The 23,221-nt window shown below is 39.2% G+C and overlaps 1 protein-coding gene across 1 annotated transcript in view; it reads right to left on the bottom strand.

Annotated features, from left to right (window-relative positions):
• The window catches only part of LOC128744169 (transmembrane protein 65), a 63,332-nt gene that overhangs the window by 8,086 nt on the left and 32,025 nt on the right, over nt 1-23,221 (bottom strand). Inside the window, exon 4 of the mRNA XM_053840980.1 lies at nt 3,600-3,667. Coding sequence (XP_053696955.1) covers nt 3,600-3,667 — 68 coding nt within the window. The remainder of the gene's footprint in view (nt 1-3,599; nt 3,668-23,221) is intronic.

The raw sequence follows: 23,221 nt of genomic DNA, 5'->3' as shown, positions 1-23,221 counted from the left end.
GAGTGGCCCAAGACCGAGTTGAATGGAGACGAGTGCTTGAAACAGCACGAGCCACCCCGGCTCTATGATGAAGAAGAAGAAGCATGTTTCGACGATACTCTCAGGTCCTTTCGAATCGCACAGATGGTTGCTACGGTGAACCGAACCTGTCGCAAAGATACCGGGCGATACTGTAGCGAAATCTGTTCCCTCCAGGCATCCCAGGAAATAGAGGAGCCCAACGTGCTAGATAGCTCAACCAGAATCAAGCCGACTTGCGAGTGACAAGACGCCTTACGAATTGGCGACGAATAACCTAGGACAGAAAACAGTAGAGAGAAGCTGTTGATCTCATAGCCCAGTATCAATACTATTAAAGACAGCTACCAAAGAGACAAAATTTACAAATGAGCCAACATATAACGCAGCTCTTCGCAAATCGCATATTAAACGTGATTCATGACAGTCGTACAGCTTTATTAACAGTTCTGGAGTATCTCAGGGAAGCAACCTAGGACCTTTATTATTCTCAATCTTTTTTAATGATATCTATCTCCTTGCCATCGTCCCAGTTAGCATTGAGGTACAACGCTGGTCTAACAAGCCAGTCGTCGTATGTTTACATCTCAACTGGGATGGTCTGTTAGTTAGAGTCAATAGAATTGCAGCTCTAGCCCTGCAATTGTCGTGTACGCTAACAGTTGGCTGCAAAGTTAATCAAACAAAAAATCTGAAAGCCAAATTCCGTTGGACTATAGCGCCAAGACTTTTTGATTTGATGTTTACTGGTACCACATGCTTGTAAACTTGCGTATGCTTGAATTTATAAATCAAATCGAAGAATGCCCTCTCTATAAAGTTAGAGCTGTGAAAGCCCTACGAGCTTTACTATGAGTTTTTCCAGTTCAAGAGACAAGAGGGGAAGCCCAAACCAAAAGATTATTGCATTATTTTATTTGCTAACATCATCTGACTACTTAGTCAGTCTACATGATAAAATTCACATTACATTAAATTACGCAAACGATACTTAAATACTTCGCAAATCGGCTTCAACCTGGTCGAGCCGAGGACGGTGGGCTCCTCTATTCCTGGTGCTTGGTGGGGTTCTTGAAGATAACGGATTTCACTGTACAGTCGTCCGGTATCCTTGCGACGTTGCCGGCCTACCGTTGCCTCCCAACTTTCGCCAGGTGTACGATGGGAATCTCTCCAAGTAGTGCCTGCAACTCGTGGTTCATACGCCTACGCCACTCTCCGCTATCCGTTTGTGATTAGCGTTATGTACATCGTCAGATTTGTGCGGCGGCGAATGCTCCTTGGTCGAAGCGTCTTGCGGAGAAAAAAGTAGGCTCAAGAAACACACATTGCACGAATAGGTTCGTTTTCTCCATACATCGTCCGATGAAAAGTGTAGGCGTAGAAAGTCTGTAGCGTGAAGTTATGTTTAACTTCGCCAGATGTTCGGAGGATCAATTACACCACAAAGCAACTTCACGATGAATACCGCTCGCAAGTCTCTTCTCCTTATCGCCAAAGTTTTCATTTCCAGAAGCTTGCAACGGTCCTCGTATGGCGGAAGTTCGAGTGGATTGACCAACGGCAAACCTCTTAAGGCATACCGTATAAATTTTCGTTGTATTGCCTCAATTCGTGTGGACCAGATTTCGGTGTAAAGGCTCGAAGCTACTGCAGCTGTTTCAAGTATCGAGCTCACTAACGTATAGTATAGAGCTATCAAGCAATGAGGATCACGAAACTCTTTAGTAACTCGATAATGAAACCGAAGTTTGGCTATGTTTTAGTGATTGCGTGGCTATAATGCACCTGAAATCTAAAAAACAACCAGAACCTTCACAAGATACTCCCGTTGAATTGGTTGACTGTTTATCAGATAACAATACTCAATTGGAGATTTCTGTCTGGTGAAACTTAGTACCGAACACTTTGCAACACTGTTATTTAGCCTGTTTTTAGCACACCAACTCGAAATTTTTTTTATGAGCTTTTACAAGTCTTCGTAATCAGCAGCTGAGCGGATAACATTAAGTAGCATAAGATCATTTGCATGCACAATTTTACATCCGGAAAGAAGTGTTGAACATACATTGTTAAAGTACAATGAGGAGAGGAGCGGTCCAAAATTGCCTCCTTGTGGGACATCAGATATGCTTTGAAAACTTCGAGTCTCAGTAGAGCCAAGATTCACAGAAAGATGACGGTTTGACAGAAAAGTTACTGTGTATGTACGTTTTGTTTCCACCGCCATAATTTCGGAACGCCTGAACGATTCATCACCAAATTTAGCATGTGTTCCTTAATGTGAGGGAATCGGCATATGGGACTTGCCAAAACGAGGGATGGCCCCTAATAAAGGAGAAGGAGGGGAGGTCTAACTTAGAGAAAAAAGTTTTATTTGTATTGTATTATGCGAATTTCCGCATCGATGACAGATGTACAAGTTACTGTGGGACAAAAAGATGAGAACACAAAAGGACCCCGGGTGAGAAAGAGCACTCAGGTAGTAGGTTACATAGGTGGTAGTAAAGTTTTGTTTCGGGTATATCAACCAATCACAGATTTGGATCGATAGCTTATTTTTTTTTTCTGTCGATATAATTTAGACACGGCCGAGAAAGATTAAAAGCAGAAAAAAGAACAAATATTTAGGTGAAAATGTAGAAAATAGGAATAAAACTATCAAATTTTTCAAAATTCACACAAATTTTAAAACGTGTTTGTAAGTTTGATAAGTTTTCTAGAAACCTGATAACTAAAACGCCAACAATAAAACCAATTAGTAAAATCATTCTATTATAAAACATATTGATACGCCTTTTCATGCAATATATTAAATAACCTTCCGCCATTTTGGAGTTCGCAAAGCCAAAAATAACGACTGGCGACTTCAGATAGCCGCCTCCGCTTTAAAAAAATCTATACTAAATTATCCATATTAAATAACAGTTCACCATAATGTATTTGGTGCCAAACATCGATTTTCGAATTCTAACAATCAAATGATGTCCAACGTTCCTTATTCCAAAAATTCATATTTGTTGCTTTTTTCCAGTGAATTTTCATCCAAATAAAAAATAGCACGTTTTCTTGTCACCAACAAAAATAGTATACACGGAAGAGACTATTCTTGCAGCGTGACTATTTGTTTTTGTTTATCGTCCAGCGTCAGAAATGGCCGTTAGCAGCCCCCTCAGTGAATCTTCAACATGGTAATAATTTTAGAGCACGTAATCTTAACACATTTTGGAAAACACACTTACTGAGGAAGAAGTTTAAGTTTTGTCTGCACGAACGAGACCAAGAGCTAACGAAAACTACGTACGGTTATAAAATGCACAACAACCTCGAAATACGTGACAATTCATTTGAAAAAGCTGTAAAATTTCTCATCGACATCGATTCTAACGCTTGCATAAACATTGCAACACACGGTATTGCGAAATGGAATGGTAATGCACCGGAAACGAAACAATCATTAATTATTTACAGCCACCTAACTGGGTAGCTAATCCAACAGGTGTACATGAAGGGATTTCTGGGATTTCGCCACTAAATGGTAAACCCGTATGTTATACATAACATGTGCAGTGCATACTTACCGCTATAATCATGGTGAAATTATCCAGGAAACCGAATCCGATGAATGGTAGAGCATTCACAAGTCCCACTGAAAGCAAAACAAGAGAAGAGGCAAACGGATAAAGCTTGGAATATACACAACATATAATTTATCCTGTTAAACAATTCTTCCGGTTGTATCGCACTCGTGTGTTTCCCGAGAATAAATGGATTCGATTAAAATGTTGCAGTAGCGTAGCTTTCAGGTATGTGTATTGCGCAAACGGACAGCATGAAAATGAGATTTTTTGTCTTGACTTTCTCCGTAGAATTTCGAACCAGTTAATGAAATAAAAGTGTCAGTTCTTGTCAGCTTTAACATACATTTAAAAGACAGCTGCCGTGAACAAAATCAGGACATGCGCTACTGTTTAGCAATTTGTTGTATAATTTTAATTAATTTTCATTCCACGTCTCGTCCAGCTAAAGAGAAAAAAGGATCGTCAAGATGAGAATAAAATAGCATCCTGATGCCGATGGTAGTGAGCTTCAAAGTAAAGTGGAAACACCTATTTTTAAATTTGCTGAATTGTAAAACTCGCTGTTTCATCCTGGAACGATGACTTTTAGCCGAAGCTGACGTTGGCAACCTATGCGCACCGATGACTAATTTAGGGGTAGGTAACCCCATTTGTATAGGGTTGAACACGAAAAAATTCAGACACGCGAAAAATTGTACCATTTATTCATTTTATCCCGCTGTAATCCTCGTCTTAACACAAGAGGGCTGCGAAAAAGCACAACCAAGCTCCGGGTGGATCTAGCAAGCGTGACATTATTAATGCCATCAACCGGTATAGAAGTTATAACCGTTACCATGTGCTGCCTACTTTTACCACGTGCAGAAGTTTTAGACATTCGTGAACGAAAAACGGAATGAAAATGGTTTAACAGCATGAAAACTCGTTTCTCGAAAATTCCTCCTCTAGTTCACCCGAAATTAGATGCAATCTTTTTGCCGAGTACATAATGTCAAAGAGTGTTGGATAATAGAATTTTAGGTCATCAGATTTTGGAATCCTTGACGTTCGTTCATGAAAACGTTTGTGACATGAACCCTTAGCAGCATCACTGAGAGCGCGATGATGTCGGCAATAAAGAAGCTAAAATCATCAGCACCGCTCGGCCCTAACGGAATACACTGATGTCACTTTTCACGTGGTTTGTTTTTTACGCGACTATTTTAACGCGAATTTCAGTATCTACTCGGCTTTTTACGTGAATTTTGGAATTCATGTGGTTTAGCTCTAGGAGTCTATATTTACAAGTAGTATTGCAATTCGCGTGATTTTTTAGGTAGTTTTTTTACGCGAATTTTGGTATTTACGTGGTTTTTCGGCAAATTTAGCAATTTACGCGAATTTCGGAATTTACTCGGTTTTGATTTACGTAGAACGTATCCTTCGTGCCTTCGTGTAAAAAGCGACTTGAGTGTACTGTTTATGTTGAAACAATTCGACCCGGCTTCGACCGGCATTCATTCAGGAGAAATTTTCATACAATTGGAAAAAATCATACGTCTGCCCGGTGATTAAGAAAGAGGGTAAAAGCTAAGTTTGAAACTTCAGGGGAATTCTTATCGGAGATTTTTCACAGCACACTGTCCTACACTAACTATATTTCTACAGATCGAGATCAGCATGGATACTTTGCCCTGGTCAACAACGGAATCTGACTATTTTTTATATTTTTCTGATTTTAAACCCTGTAGTGCGCAAGTGAACCAGCCTTTGGAAACGACATCGTTGGTTTGAGACGTTCTGATCAGACAGTTGTTTTTTGTGAAGTTGAATGTCGAAATTATTAAAGAAAATCTGGTATTTCACAAGGAACAAATTTTGGGCCGTTTCTTTTCTCATTGTATTTAATCTTTACATTATGGGGACATCTTCCCCCGTCCCGTACGACCCCATGAAGATGATTATTCTAAAAAATATAAAATGCGATACCATGGATTGGTGCCCGAGGATTTATTTATATCGCATAACAACAGCACCATCATATCGCATATCATAAAACCTCAGCTTTCGAAATAGCAGCGAATAGTGACCATCTCATGTCTCTCAGAGATCATACAGCTAGTTTCAGACCTCAAGTTTCAGATCAACAAGTTTCCTTTCTCATTGAAGCACGGAAAGGATTTCAAATCATGTCATGTTCATGTTTCATGTCACATGCCCTACCGTAAGGACCATCGACTCGATTGCAGCAATTATCGAGATATAACCCTTCTCAACTTTTCCGTAGAATCAGTTCTCGCGTCTTATTCCAGAGGCTGAGACTTGGTCCACAACGGGCCAAAGTTCCACATTGCGCCGGATAGTCGACAAAGTTCGAGAACTCAACTTGCAGATACACCATCCATGTTTATAGATTTTAGGCCAGCGTACGATTCAGTAAAGCCAAATGAGTTAGGAAGGAATATAATGAACATGGTTTTCTAACCATAGGCTCTCGGACTTATTTGTGACTTTGGATGGTTTGAAGCAAGGGGACAAATAGTTGAATCTACTAATCAACATAGCACAAGAAGATGTGATGGATGGATGGATGGACAGGCGTGCAAAGAGGCATCCTCATATTTTGCAAAGTCATCTGTGTCATCGATATTATCGGCATTAACTGTGCAACTGTGACAGAGGCTTTTGTAAGGCGTTTCAAAAAGGGAGCTTCGAGAACTAGGCTCATCAGTCATCACACACTCTCATGAAACGAAATTTGCTGGCTTGCAGGGAGTGTGCTGGAAGTGCGATCCCTCAGGTGCCGGTCCTATGATGGTGTCATCAAAATGGAGATACTTTTGAAGTGATCTACGAATTAGCCGTGAACTAAAGAGATGGATAGCCGTTGAATACAGAAAGTTTTATGAAACGCGTAACCAATGTTGCAAATCGAGCGAGAAGTCAACCATGCCTACTCACACGCGAAAGAGTATGAGAAAAATAGCATTCAACAATTACGCCGTACACGCAGGCGTAAAAGAAAAAGCTGTGTGACCGGTGCTGTGTGAAATATTTTGTTACCCACACACTCGCGCACGCTCATTCTCACATCGTCTTCCTACATGGTTTATTCCCGAGGCAAGAAACTTTCGGGGAATCAAATGCCCGTGAGGCTGGTGGCGCACTGGCATACAAATTTTGCATTACTTTTTCGTCTTCTTCATCAGCTTCGCCCACGATTCTACTCGCAGACGGGAGCGCGAGCCCTCGCATGTAATCGGCATCAGCAAATCGGGCTGCAACGACGAGCGACAACTGTAGCTGTTAGGTAAACACATACGCGTAAAAACTTGTTGCACTGCATGACGAAATAAGAGCGGTAGTTTTAAAGGGATGCTCAAGCCGGCATGTTTGTTAGAATGAGTACGCGTGTGTGAGAAAAATAGACCACATGAGTGTGGGCTTCGCAACACTGCGCGTAACCAGTTAAAGTCATACAATCTGACAATTGAAACAAAATTCACAATCTACAAGATGCCGATTCACCCGGTTCAAGCGAAAAGTACATGGGTGGCCACGTAGCGAGAAAGCGGAAAAAACTGTTAGTAAAGACAATATTTCGCAAGAAATCCGAAAGGGGCAGACGACTACATAGCAGATCTCGCAGCTGCTGGACGTAAACTGTCCGACGATGCTTGCGTAGCAAGTGTTTAGGCGATTGGCGAATGGCAACCCAGGACCGAGTGATGTTAATGAGACTGCTGGGTTCGACGAAGGTTCGATGGAGAGTACCCCATTAGGCATACATACGTTAGGCATAATGGACGATAGGCATAATGGATGTTGGGCAGGGGCGTAGCCAGAAAATTTTCTTAGGGGGGGGGGGGGTTTCCAAAAAAAAAATCGGACAGCCTAACCTTAAGCAGTTTATTCAAGAAATGGGAAATTTCACTACAAAAACTATTTTTATGCCAACGTAAGAACCGATAACTCAATATTTAGTGAACTATCCGTTTGTAAGAACTATTAGTGTTATGTCCCGTTCACTAAATATTGAGAAATGGGAAATTATTTTCAGTTAAAAGTTATTTAGGTTGAAATTGAGTGTTCTTCATTTGACAAAAAAAAATCGAATTGAAATAAAATCAGACCAATGTTAAAATTTTGCCTCTCAGTTGGCATCGAGGTATGTTGTGTGTTCGAATCTCGGCTGGGAGAGGCTGTAAAAGTCCATTTTCTTCCCGTGTTGGGCTTACCACCGCGACCATTATTTTGATCTATTGTGGTGTGTCCTCTTTTAATTTATGCCGTGTCGTATCAGTGAGATATCAAAATTTGATGAGCCACCTCAACTACTGTCGGCATTTATCCCAATCAGGGGATGCATTCCATATGAAATTTATCACCTGATTAGGAGCAGCATTCCAAATATCGCAGGGCTGAGTCAGCCCCTTATCAAGATATCTACGTCGTTTATGATATAGCGCAACACAGCCGCACAACAAATGTTCGGAGCTTTCAATCTTATGATTACAAAAGCGACAGTTAGCTTCATTAAGTTTACTAATGAGTTTCAGGTGGTACTTACAAGGACAATGTCCTGTTATCAAACCGGTGTATGTGCACAAGTCGGATTTTGATAGTTTAAGTTTAATAGTTTTTGTGATTGAAGAGCATTTGGCTCTATAAAACGTTTCGATTGCCGGGCATTCGAGGTAATATTCCAGTTAGACGGTACCTTTAGTTTTTTCCCAATTCCTAAGTTCCATTTTAAGGGCACATGAAGATAGTCCAAAAAAGGGTTCGGGTCCTATGAACTGCATGGATGACCCCTTCTTTGCCAATTGATCAGCAGTTTCGTTCCCTTTGATTCCGCAGTAACCAGGGACCCAATAGAGGTTGACCATATGGCGACAGGAAAGTTTTTCCAACAGTTTTATGCATTCCCACACCAGTTAAGAAGTGTGAGTTTTTGATTTTAAAGCATTCAATGCTGCTTGACTATCCGAGCAAATACAGATATTTGCATTTTTGTAGTTTCTTTTTATGCAGAATGATACACACTCTAGTATTGCATATATTTCTGCTTGAAATACAGTGGGATGTTTTCCCATTGAAACTGAAACGTTAATCCCTGGGCCTGTTATACCAGCAGCTGCCATGTCATTTTGTCTTGATCCGTCTGTGTAGAACACCAGTGATCCTGAGCGAAAGTTAGGTTCTCTGGCATTCCAATCAGAACGAGTAAAATCAAGAACACGAAATTTGTGATCGAAGTAGTTACGCTTAGGTATATGGTCTTCGTTCATTTGTATTAAGGGATTTATGGAAAACTCTTTGAGAATACTCAAATGTCCAACGAGATCACCATCGAAGAACCTCATGGGTCGCTTGAGCCTCAAAGCACTTTTCATAGCATCCAATTGGATGAATTGATGTAGAGGAAGCAGATTGAGTAGAGCTTCTAAGGCTTTTTTTTGTATGGGCTTATCACTTTGACCACAACATTATTGATCTATTGTAATATTGCCCGGGTGTATGCTGTATTCTGCACTGCATTTCTGTGCAAGGGTTTAGTTTCTAAGGCTTTAGAGGGAGTGCTACTCATAGCTCCTGTTATGGAGGTGGTAGCAAGCCTTTGTAACTTGTTCAACTTAATTTGAGCCGTTTTTTGTTTTGTTTTCGACCACCAGATAAGCGATGCATAAGTAATTCTGGGTTTAACTATTGCTGAGTATATCCAGTAAATAAAATGTAAAAGCCTATAGGGTCGAGCCTCTTCGAGACGCGGCCAGGGTCGAAACAAGCTAACAATTTATCCTGCACGCTTTTCAATATCGCTCAAACGAGAGCAACGTGCGCTTTTCGCGGACGGCAATTGTTGGCAGCGACGAACCAGAAGTGGTAGATGAGCTCGTGTATGTGGGATCGTTGGTGGCCACGCATAGCAACACAAATGAGGAGATCTAGCAACGTATTCAAGCAGGACATCAAGCCAACTTCGTAAAACGGCACGATCAAGAGGAATAAGCCGCTGTACGAAGTTGACAATGTATAAACCCCCTTCTGGACTGATAGTTTTTCGGGATTTGACAATGCGCACTGAGGTCATACGCGCCCTTGTGGACGGTGGGCAACAACTTCAGAAACGCCAGGGAAATGGGCGACGAATAACCCAAGATCGAGTTGAATGAAGCTTAAAATAGCACGAACCACCCCGGCTCTAAGCTGCTGATGACGAGGACGAAGATCATACAACCAGCCCCGCAAATTTTCTTGTGTTCTAAACCAGGACCCGGAATAGTCAAAACAGATAAAAGACGCTAATGCGCTTTTACCTTCGCATCATACATGAAGAGACTGGTCTCATTTGTTGAACAGAATGTTTCAAGCAAGCGCCAGTTGAAATTGTGACTGTTTTAAGTGACGACAACTGAAAGTCAGGCACGAACACGATTTGCCGATGTTGACTAGGTTAAATATTACATACGTTATATTGTAGGAAACGTTACTCAAAATCAATTCATTTGCGTTAAATGTTACTGACCTACTACTGAATGTTTGATTGGAAAGTGAAAATGAAGCTTTCAAACCGATAGTCATGGTGACATGAAACTTGTTTTAATGACGCAGATTGAAACCGGCTTCAGTTCAAACCGAAGCTTCATTGCTTCATTGTGGAGTGTTATTGAGCCCTGCTCTAAGCTGATGGCTGTGAAATTTCAAGCTTGAAAGTGTAGAACAATTTTTCTCTTGGGGGAGGTTTGAACCACCATTTCGGTTATTTGTTATTCGACCATTCGGTACAAACTCGGTGAGTGGATGCGGAGAGGGTTAGGGAACACTAACAAAAGTCAGTAGACCTAAGAAATCGAAAAAAAAACCTAGACAGATGTGATTTCTGTAGGGGGGCTGCACCTGAAGTGGGTATTTCCAATGGCGGCTTGCCGACCTTCTGCTCTCGTCTAGCTCTGACTGGTCTGAGTAAAGTCATAAAACATTTCTCTAGAAATTGTGCCAAAAAGTCGTTATGCCATATGCTTTTCTGTCAAATGGTCCCTTATGTTTATGCCGATGTTTTTATGACGAATGACGTTATGCCAAATGCATTTATGTTAAACGGGCGGCCCAGGTTCTCATAGTATTATGATGCAGCGATGATTGAGTCAAGTGCGTATTTGTAAAAAAGCGAAATATTGAAAATTATGCCTAACGTCTATTACGCCTATAATTGTCCATTATGCCTAACGTACATGTCAAATGATTTTTGTTAAACCAGCTGGTTTTGACGTAAATGCATATTTGATAGTTTATTAAGCACACAAAACGTTAACAATAATATGGCTTCCAGCTGATGTCCCAACTTATGCACAGTAGATTGTTATTTCCCAATATTCTTCTGCAAGTTCTAGGTCGAATTTTCGCTCCATTTTCGTCTGATTGAAAACAGCAATCTACGACAGCAAGCAATAGCACATTCAATCGCCACAAGCGGTGCTCTTAATATTCACAAGTCAATTTTCAATTCAAGCAGCACCATTTTATATCAGCTTCAGAGATGTTCAATTTAAAGCGCAACCCAGCGAAGTAGTGCCCACTGATGAGTATGACGGTGACAGAATAGAAGCTTGATGTTTCTGCATAACGCAATTTAGCTTTAAGCATGCATAAGCTCTATCTACCACGCCGGCAGTTGTCGGAAGCAAGTGCTATAGAAGTGAACCAAACATACCATTTCATGCTGCACACGATGCAAAGCGCAAACGATGTCAGAGTACCGTCAGGATGAACGGATCAAGGCAGGTATGGATTACTCGCTTAAAATATACGTATATTTTCAGAACATCGCAAAAAAAACCTTGGTGTATAGGAAAGTGCACACCAAGATGTCATTAGGACCTACATACTCTGTCGTCATGAAGAGTTGTTGTGTTTGCCGTGTTCTTTCATTCTTCTTTCATTTACGTTGAAATTTCCCATTCATTCTGCACCGTAAATTGTTTTGAACAAGTGTTTTGCATTTTTATTCCAAAGCATTATATGGTTGTGGTCCATAATTTTTTTTATCATACTTTTTGTGACCTTTCTAGCAGGTTGCTGCACCTATTATTTTAGCTCCAATAATAAACACAAAATCAATTTTGATTTATTGCTGCCTAGATAAAAACGTGATTATGTGCTTACAAGCTGGTACCTGCAGCCCTGCAGCAACTATAGCGATACATGCTTGCTAAACAAGCACAGCAAACTTTCACACAAATTGGCTAATTCGACACTTGTTCATGTTCCTCGTTTCTCTATAGGGAATCCTTTGAACGTTAGATACGTTAAGAACCGTCCCATAGAAAACTTTTGCTTACTAAAGCCAAGCAAACTTAATTAATGGTGGTACCTAACTTTCGTAGAAACTCGCAAACACGCAAAATCAAACGTAATTAATGTGATGAAATTTCATCCTATCACTACACCATCGCAAAGTTGTTTAGTTGGTTCAGCGCAACATGAAATGAGAATGATTAAAAATTGGCATTGCCAACTTGGCTAGACCGCACACATAGATTATCTATCAACTAGAATTTCGCAATATGTACCAACATCACCAAGTAATTTTACAAAGTAGGAAAGTGAATTTTCTTGTAACTTCTCTGTTTCAATCTTTCGCCCCTTGGGACGCTCAGTAACTTTTGGTGTGCAGGTTGGAATGTTAAAGTGAAATTCTGCTTCGTCTTTTCGCATGATATCGAAAAAATAGGAAGGAGACTGCCAGCTGCCATCCTATCTAACCGTCAATATTTTCCGATCATTCGTGTGATATCTATTATCTTACTCGATGTGCTGTTTAATATCCTTACAAAGCACGTACTCGAACCGTAAATGCCACGCCGTAAAGAACAAAATTGAAAACAATATTTTACCAAATATTCGATAATAAAATAAACGGGAGACCAGGAGTATTAAAAAAACGGTACCTGCAATGACACGAATAGTCCCGTTTCGACATTTCAACCATGATAGAAGCTTCGTGAAGTTAATTGCCCGCTGGACATCGAGGCGCCAGCTATGTGTACCTAACTAGGGCGAGCATTTAAGCGATTGTTATGCCCACACTCATTTGATGCAGTCTCATCGTAAAAACTATTTTTGGAATTTTACCGTAGCTGGCTGCAGGATTTTTGCACAAATTACAAAATTATGAAAAATTTTGCAACCAGTCCTCCAGTTGAAGCATCATACTAAAGCGCAGCTGAAGAAGAAATATCAGGGAGATTTTTATGCCAAATTTGCATTGCTATTGGAAATTATAAAAAAAACCTTTTCAATCCAATATGATGGGTTTTTGAGCTTTGGAACGATGGCTTCGCAAGTCAAATTTTTTTAAATGAAAAATCTAAAGTCAATTTCGCCTTTTTATGAATCAGAGCCAGGAATGAAAAGTTCCGTTATTCGATTGAACCATCATCTACTGTGCTTCTATTGATCTGTCTGCCGCCACTTTTCCGTATCCACTTGACGCTCGAAGAGGATTATGGAAGGTGAACAAATTGAAAACCCATTGCAAATGAAGGTAAATGCAAAAATTCACCTCTTTTCAGGCTCACTACTAGTGAGTTGTACGCGACTCGAGTTGAAATAGAAGGGAAAGCATAGTGCTCCAATTTAGCACACGAACATGTGTGTTTCATTCACCTGATGACGTACGATTCACGGTTCGTTGAACTGTTTTACTTTGGTGTGCACCCTATCCTTAGAGATTCCCGTGAAACCTGTCATACTAGATAGACGATTCACTAATCTGGAAACATCTAGCCGTGCATTGCAATTGGTTATACGAAATGTGCACGTGCTGCATTGCATTAAATCAATTAGTTCATTACCATTTGTTATTGTTTGATATGAACTGTTTTAATTTATTTTTCGTTTCTTATATTTTCAGCAGTTCCCATAATTTTTGTCCTAATTTCATCAATATACTTTAGTGCGTTTTATTATAGAATCAACGACAAATAATTAAGTGAAACTCTAAACCGCTAAAAACTAAAATGACTACATACACACGTATTTGAGCAAACGGCAAACGGACTCATTCTGACTGTAATCATCCATTCAGAGGAAACCAGGCAGAAAAGTCCTACGCTTCACAAAGCACACGAGACGACATCAATGGTGATCAAACAAACACGAATCAGATTCACCCACCGGTAAATTGGTTGTTTTTAGTACAAGAGCAGAAGCGAGCAGATCGAATTGAAAAACAATAATCAATTATTGGATTTTTGGGTTTACTTGCGAATGCGACGTATGTTTAAATTTACTGGGAAAGGTTTCTAGTTCTTCACACGATGGGCAAAGAATTGGGAATCGTACCGCCACACGTACATGCTACATGCATCATTTGTTGAAACTAACTGCAGGTTGAGAAAATTCAATTATTTTTTAATAAATGTTAATAGCGCCTCAAATCTCATATGTATTTTGATGACATCAAACAATTATTATGTTAAAATCGCTTGACTGTGCTGCAAGTTGAGCAATCCAAATTTTTGCGATAATTTTTTTACATTGCGGCGAACCAACCAGCGCACAGTGGGCAAATTCCAATTGCATTTCGCACAGTATCGAAAGGATGGGATTTGATTTTTCTGACGTTTTGACAACATTTGGAAGCTATTTGAGTTCATTTTACGGGCGGCAAAGAAGTTTCTTTATTATTTAACTGATTTTTAGCTGACCCGACAAACTTCGTATTGCCACAAATTAACCTGTATTGTACATAAATCATGAATCTCGGATGATCTTTGTCACAATCTCGAGTTTTGCAAGCCCCCCAGTGGGCGGCGCTTCCGACGGCGGGTCACCGGCAACACTCGCGACCGTCTCGTCCTGAATGATCTAGTGTTACTATAGATAGTTTTTGTGGTCTTGTATTGACTAATATTTTGTGGAAGAGTCTCGAATTTCTCGAGTTCGATTAGTTTTTGAGTTTCGCAAAAATTTCTGTTTTATTTGTATGAGAGTCCATATCCCCCTACCACAGGGGTGAGAGGTCTAAAACTATCGTAGTATAAATTCAAGACTCCAAAATCTCCCACATGCCAAATTTGGTTCCATTTGCTTGATTAGTTCTCAAGTTATAAGGAAATTTGAAGGGGAGAGGAGCTCCCCTCTTAAAAGGGGAAGGGGTCGTAATTCACCATAGAAAAAATTTCTGCCATCTAAAACTCCCACATGCCAAATTTGGTACCATTTGATTGATTAGTTCTCGAGATAAGAGAAAATTTGCATTTCATTTGTATGGAAGCCCACCCTCTTAAAGGGGAGATGGGCCATAACTCGCTTTCTAAAGAAGAGAGGGGTCTCAATTCACCATAGAAAAAAATCTTGCGTCCAAAACCACTTACATGTCAAATTTGGTTCCATTTGCTTGATTAGTTCTCGAGTTATGAGGAAATTTGTTTTTCATTTGTATAGGAGCCCCCCCTCTTAAAGTGGGGAGGGGTCCTTATTCACCATAAAAAATATTCTTGCCCTCGAAAACTTTCACATGCCAAATTTTGATCCATTTGCTTGATTAGTTCTCGAGTTATGAGGAAATTTGTATTTCGTTTGTATAGGAGCCCCCCCTCTTAAAGTGGGGAGGGGTCCTTATTCACCATAAAAAATATTCTTGCCCTCGAAAACTTTCACATGCCAAATTTTGTTCCATTTGCTTGATTAGTTCTTCAGTAATGAGGAAATTTGTATTTCATGTGTATAGGATCCCCTTCTCTTAAAACGGGGAGGGGTCCCAATTCATCATAGAAAAGATTTTTGTCTCCAAAAACACCCACATGCCAAATTTTATTTCCATTTGCTTAATTACTTCTCGAGTTATGAAGAACATTGTGTTTCTTTGGTACAGGCGCCCCCCCTCTTAAAGTGGGAAGGGGTCCTAATTTACTATATAAAATATTCTTGCCCTCAAAAACCTTCACATGCCAAATTTGGTTCCATTTGCTTGATTAGTTCTCGAGTTATGAGGAAATTTGTATGGAAGCCCCCCCTTTTAAAGAGGAGAGGAGTTATAATTCCCCTTATAAAGAGGGGAGGGGTCTCCAATTACCATAGAATAAATTCTTGTCACGGAAAACACCCACATGCCAAATTTTATTCTATTTGCTTGATTAGTTTTCGAGTTATGCAGAAATTTGTGTTTCATTTGTATGGGGCCCCCCCTCTTAGTGGGGGGAGGGGTTTCTAACCATCACTAAAACCTTTCCTGGCCCCAAAAAACCTCTACATGCATATTTTCATGCCGATTGGTTCAGTAGTTTTCGATTCTATAAGGAACATACGGACAGACAGACAGACAGACAGACAGACAGACAGACAGACAGACAGAAATCCTTCTTTATAGGTATAGATTAGCATTTATCGTGATTTTTGGGGATAATAGAGCAAAATGGACCACTTCCCGAAGTCTGCGCAGGATGAAACCATCACCAATCGATTTTCTGCAATTTTTTACATGGGAATAGGTATCTTGTAAGATTATAAACTAGCGGCTTCTAATTCTTGGGAATAAGAGCTCGTTTTTCCCCATTGTGCACCGGTTGAAAGCCCCATTAAAAAGCAAAAAAAATTATATGGTTTTATTCATTTTCATGATTGAAAGCTACTAGTACAGTGGACCCCCGTTCGTTAGAACGATTCCTTATGCAAACTAACGGGGTTCGTTTTTAATTTGAACAACTAGCAACCCTAAATATGCTGAAACTTGTATGAACTGGCCGCGCTGCTCTTTGTTATAGTTTTGGTGGTATGATTTAGTCTCGTTTAGTTGGTAGTTGCAAGCAGCGAATATGTTATTCTCCGATCGGATTCCTATCGTAATCGTTGGGAAACGAAATGTGAAACTGATTAAACTAGGATTAAACACGCTAGATCAGTACAAACAAATCGTGTTTATGTGCATTGTCTGCGAAGGCAAATGATGCCATGTTGAGAATGACATTTGAACCATTTTTAATTTGCACGTCGTGCAAACCAACGGGGTTCAAATTAAAAAGTGTTCAGATTAAAAACGGTCAAACGAACGGAGGTCCACGGTATAAGTAAGTTAAAGTTGTTTGCAAATGTTTTGTACCTGACTGCCTCAAACTAAGTTGACGGTAAAATAAACATTGACATCACTACAGATCCCTCCTGCCTAGTCTTGTCCATCACTTTCGAAGCAATGTAATCTAAACCTAATGCTTGACTATTGAAACTATGTAAAGAATTGCAGGCAACTAACTGACGCAAAGCAGCAAATGAAACATTCAAAACTATTTTCCGATAAAAGAGTCGCTGATTTTCCTCGCTTTGAGAATTGCTGTGTTACGTCACATGCACAAATATTCCTTCAACCCTGTTTCCTTGTAAGACAACAGTTCCGAACAAATTCTTGCAGTACCTAAATATGGATACAATCTAACAAAAAGAAAGGATTATCGCTCACTGTTCTATGACGTTTCACTTTCAGGACATCAAATTGGGCTAGGTTAAATGTTCAAACGATAACATCGGTTGAAGAAGAGGGGTGGTTTTGCACTCTTGCGTACTTCCCAAGCACAGATATCAAATTTGACTAGGTGTAATCGCATTCGTAGGGAATTTTTTTGGGACGAGGAGGGTTTGTCACTCTTTCTGGCGTACTTCCTAAGCACAGATACCAAATTGGCACAGAACAGAAGTGGAAGTTCGAACAATCGTTCGAGCAAAACCTGGCATCTACGCTCTGGTCTAAAACTCTACCAATAAGTAAGAACTTTGACGACTTCTTGTTTTGAGTGCACTTGTCATTCAAAATCTCGTCTAAACGAAATTCCTCAACTCGTCTAAATATTTCAGCTTTACTTCGCACATAGGAGTATTTGATGCAAAATGTTGGCCATAAGTCCAAAATGGAAAATGCATGATTTTATCTAAATATCGTTTCTATTATCACAATAGAGCACAAGTCACGTGAGTTGTTCTCTTGCCGGATTGATTGATATTTTTTTTCACAGGGTATGCTGTTATTTTGGATAGCAGTTTTCAAGAAGCATCCTATCGCTGGGTATAGAAACATGAAAATCTGAATGAAATATTATTTGTTTAACATAAGTGAGCATTTTCTTCGTAAAGAAGAATATTTTTCAATAATTTTATCCAGCTTTTTACGAGCCGTAATGGCGAACCGTATAATCTGTGTTAGTGTGTTCGTAATATTTGGACAGCATTTTTGACATTTCGTAATTACATCGCACATTTTCTTTCCGCACGTTCCCGTTAAAACTAAAGGAACGTGCGGAAAGAAAACGTGCGATGTATTTAGGAAATGTCAAAAATGCTATCCAAATATTACGAACGCCGTCCGCCATTATGGCATGTAAAAAGCTGGATATGCATTTATGTATCCAGCTTCTTCGAGCCATAATGGCGACTGTCATTCGACTCAGTTCGACAAGAACAAAATATATTTGTCACTATGTTTGCGTATATATGTATACACGCATGTACATATGCATATACAAGCATAGGCGTCACACACACAAACCAATTTTATGTCACATACACAAACCAGTTAGCATCGCCTAGTTAGCTTCGAGGTACGATGCTGGTCTAACAAGCCATCTCGGCTTGGCGGGGCTTGCTAGTTAGAGTCAGTAGGATCGTTGCACTGGCCACGCAATTTTCCTGTATTCTAACAGCCGACTGCGAAGTCTGTCGATAAAGAAGGGCAATGTCTAGAGACGGTATAAATCCATGGCTTTGGCTTTTTACACAAACCAATTTAGATTCAACAGATTCGACCGCAATAAATTTTATTAAAAGCTCTCAGGTAACAAGTTTATATATTTTTGGATAGAACTAAGTGTAAATTCGATTATCTGAACAACCTTAAGCGAAACTGAAATAAACTTTTTCTCACCGAAAAAGTCAACAAGAATAACATCACAGAACAGAAGTGGAAGTCCGAACGATTCGGCGATCAAAACTGGTAACAAAGTCTTTTTTGTGTTTATTTTTCTTTTGGGAAGGTTTCGTATAGAAGCGAATAATAGCAATATAAGCAGAACGCTCGCTGTCAATCGCATAGCAGCTTTCACATGCTTTTGTGTGCATTCGTATACGTTCGTGTGTTTTCGTGGATAAAAGTGACTCGCTACCGCCAGGTTCGCTAGTATCTGTAGAAAGTAGCATGTGCGTGTTTGGATTTCCACTTCCACTTCTGTTCCGTGATAACATATTAAAGTAAACTTATAGTTGTATGCTACATTAATATTGTACCGGGATGATGAATTTAAACAATCTAAATATACATTGTAAGCGGTCGGTACCATAATTACAATTGTCTTAGCATTATCAAAACATCAGCACTTAGTCCAGCTTTGAACCCGTTTGAACATCTCTTTAGATTATTTCAAAACTAAAATAAGAAATCATTTGATTTTTAATCAAAATGACTAAAATCGAAGTCTTGTAAAAAATGGCCAGCAATTCACACAGAAATATTTGGAAATACGTTAATTTTATCCCAAACAGATTGGAACAGATTCTTTGCAAAAATACTGAACAATATTATCAAGAGAAAAAATTGTGCACTGTTGTCCGAATACTTTTTTGGCTGATTGTTTCGTGTCAGAGCGCAAATCGCGAAAGCGAGTTTCTCAAAACTGTGTTTCCAAAGTCGATAAGCATGATTTCTCGAAAAAACCTAAACCGATCTAGTTGAAACTTTTAAACAGGTTATATTTACGATTTGTTGATTTAATACAGGTTTTCTGGAAATATTTTCTAGTGATTAATCGAAGGTTAAAATTATTTTTTTTGGTCTGTTGCCGTAACATGTATTCAAATTTCCACGTTAATCAGTTAAAAGGTTTAGTCCTCTCAACTGTGTATAGTATAACCTCTTAACCTTCCTAATGCATTAAAAAATATTTGAGCTTGCTCTCATTCTCTTTTTAATTAGATTTCGTTTTGTATTTTGAAATAATTCATTCATCATCAATCAACGGCATCAATTGATGTACCGCAGACTTCGAATCACATCAACTTGATGAAATAAGACTAATAGAAGTAATGGAGACATTTTGGACCAACATGGCCACTTCAACATCGGTGCCGGAAGAACACTGGTACCTGATTCGCGACACATTGTTTAAATTTTAGGATAATTCATCTTACGGCACATCAAATCACATCATCTTGATAAAATGAAACTATTGAAAGTATAATAAAGACATTTTGAAAGCAAATGACCACATCACTATCGGATCCGGAACATCCAGTACCTGGTTCAGGGGAATTCTTTGGATTTTGGGATAATGCATCATGAGGAACATCAAATCATATCGCTTTGATCAAAAGACATTGATGGAAGTACAATGGAGACATTTTGGAACCAAATCCAAACAAAATCGTATGGCTCTGAAAACTACAATACATATATCAAACTAATAATGCGTTCTAGAAGCAACCATTACCATTGGAATAAAAACCATCTTATGATGCTAACCTAACAAGCCAGTCGTCGTATATTCGAATCTCGGCTGGGAGGTGCTGCTATAGAGTCAGTAGGATCGTTGCACTAGCCCCGTAATTATCCTGTACTCTAATAACCGGCTGCGAAGTCTGTCGATAAAGAAGGGTCAAGTTCTCAAGACGACGTTTATACCCATGGCTTTGCTTTGCTTTGTGCTGAATCATCCCGTTTTACGGTTCATTATAAATTAACTACCTTATGTACCCTAAAATCATCAATGGGCCACTAAATCCGGGTACCGGATTTTATGCGACTGACACTGGAGTGGCTATTTGACACCATTGTACTTCCATCAATTTCATTTTATCAAAGCGATGTGATTCGATGTTCCGCATGAAGCCTGAGCCTAACAAAAGGCACAAAAAATGTCCGCCGAACCAGGTACCGGATATTCCCAGAACCCATGCTTATGTGACCATTTGCCTTCAAAATGTCTTTATTATACTTTCAATACCCAGCTAGCACCAACTCGTATATCAATGTACGAAAACTATCGTAAATATCTCCTAACAAACTCAAAATCGTAACTAAAGCTGGATAAAGTGGGATCAAGTTGATTTGCTGTCGTATATAATGATAATGACTGACATACATACGAATATCAGCACATCGGATTTGACAATCGGATATTATCGTACATAAATACTTATATAGTCGTAACGCTCAAAGTTATTCGTAATCACGTATATCGCCTCCGAAATAGTACGGATATGCCAATTTTGCGCCTGAAATACGATTTTTTTTAGTACGTATATCTGTACGTAATGCTGATTTTTACCTTTTTTGTACATATGAAAATGCTAGCTGGGTAGTCTTATGGTATCAAGGTGATGTGATTTGACGTTCCGCAAGATGAATCATTCTAAAATTCAAAATTGCCCCCAAGTACCGGGTAGTTCCATTATTGTTATTTTGCCAAGCCGATGTGATTTGATGTGCTGCAAAATGAATTATCTCAAAATACAAAAATGTCCCTGGAGACAAGTGGTTGATGTTCCGCAGCCGACGCTGAAGCGGCCATTGGTCAACAAAATACTCCGAAATTTACCTTGGGTGTCAGTTTTGGGTCATAACTTTCAAGCGAGGCAAAGAAAATGAAGTTCGGATTGAAAATGGATGAAAAAGAGCAAGCTCAAAATTTGGGTCGTTTTTGATGATGCTTTCGTTTAGATGGACCGATAATACAAATTAATTTGGGAATCAAACGACATGCATTGTACAACGGGAGCAAATCATTTGAATTTATAAGAAGCAATAAATTGAAATAACTTACAGAAGACAACTATGCAAAAACTTTTTAAATTAGGAATATCGTAAAAAAAAAATTCATAACTACATATTTCATCACTTTACCCACTGTCCAGGCAGATTAGACGAGACACAGGGGGATTAAAATACCCAACTTTTGTTTTTGTTTTGGTTTGACTGAGCGAACTGACAGATTCAGTTGGTTCGACTAGTTGAATTTCATAACGGAGACAACAGCTAATAATAGTAGAATTGTAATAAAAATACAGTGTTTAATTGCTTCCTGTTTAATACTCCCAACCAGCAAGTGGGTAACAAAACCAAAACTGATAAATGCTATACGGACAATATGTAGAATTGGATAGCCTCACCAGTCCCTGGTGACGAGACTGGAGCATTTAGACGAGTTGGCAAGGATGCCAGAAAGAAAAGTGTTATGTATTTTCGAAATGTATCATCGAGACGAGAATCGAGATCAACATGCGGCTTGTGATGTTAAACAAATTTTATATAAGAATTGTTGATGTGCGACTGTATTGGTGGTTTGTATGCATCGGGAAACATTTTGCAACGAAAAAAAACTCCAGATGCAAACAAATCGCGTATACGTATACGCGGCGATGTGTGCGTAATATTCTAATCAGTAATCTCTATGCTAAACTTCCAACGATATGCGTAACTGGTGTAACGTATAAAACAGGAGTAAAATCAAAAGTTGCGTTGGTATAGATTTTGATTTTTATTATTGATCACCTGCGGCTAGCGGCAACTACATTAGCATGTTTGAGAGATGAAATAACACCTATGCTAATTTTGACCACACGGTGGCAACTTTGACGTTTTCGAACAAAATAGGTGAAGTCAACACATCTGGATCACTTTTATGCTAGTGTGCGGCTAGTGTGCTTGTAAAAGAACGATCAATACGATATTTCCGTAGCAGCAAACTTAACTTTTGTAGCGGCATCATCTGTTTCTGGCCCGAAAAGTGAAGTTTTATGTAAGACGAATGTAAATTATTGTTACCAATGCACTGTTTTTGAGATTCCTAGAAAATTCTTCACTTCTATATAACTAAATTGATACATGCATGATTGAGTTTTTGTTGGTTTGGTCGCGTGAGCATAAAGATTATTAACACCTTTTTGCCATTTCCGTACAAGAATTTCATAAAATGGTTCTGGCAACTTTGCTTTGGGTCAGCTAGTCTAAAGTTGGAAAACTGTGTAGTAAATTTTCCGTGTAAAAAGCCACTTTCCACCGCCAGGTTCGCTAGTATCTGTAAAAGGTTAGAGTTACGAGTTTTGATTTTAACTTCCACTTCTGTTCTGTGGTGGGAGCATACGGTTATGGTCAGTGATGTTAAAAACTCAAAATCTCAAAACTCATCAAAAATCAAATTCAACTGTGAATCAAGTCAACTTGATCCTATGCAGAAAAAACTCACGCGTGAGTTTTGCTGCTTTCATAGCAAGAAGCACAAAACTCGCACATATTTCTTCCCACTTGATCATATTCTGTTTGCTTCAACTGCTACCCGGAGCTATATACATATACATACAAATTCGTTGTTGAACAGCATAGGCATTCTCTCGTGCGATACGTAACTGTGAGTAAGAGTGAGAGAATGAATCTCTAAATAAATCGTAAAGTTAAACTAAAACACACATTTAAACTGTATGTTTATCTAATTCTTATAAGGCTTAAGCAAAATTAGCAAAGAATTAAGCAAAATGCTCACAGCTGAATTTGGTTCACATCGCATAGCAACAGAGACATCGCGTATAATAGCGAGAGAAATTCATATGTGAGTTCGGCGCTTCTGATCAAGGTTGAAATTTCATGGTGCTTGAAATCTCATTGA

The sequence above is a fragment of the Sabethes cyaneus genome, chromosome 3 (genome assembly GCF_943734655.1).
Source record: "Sabethes cyaneus chromosome 3, idSabCyanKW18_F2, whole genome shotgun sequence".
Lineage (NCBI taxonomy): Eukaryota > Metazoa > Arthropoda > Insecta > Diptera > Culicidae > Sabethes > Sabethes cyaneus.
The sequence above is the reverse complement of the archived record's forward strand: the minus strand, read 5'-3'. Positions and strand labels throughout refer to the sequence as shown.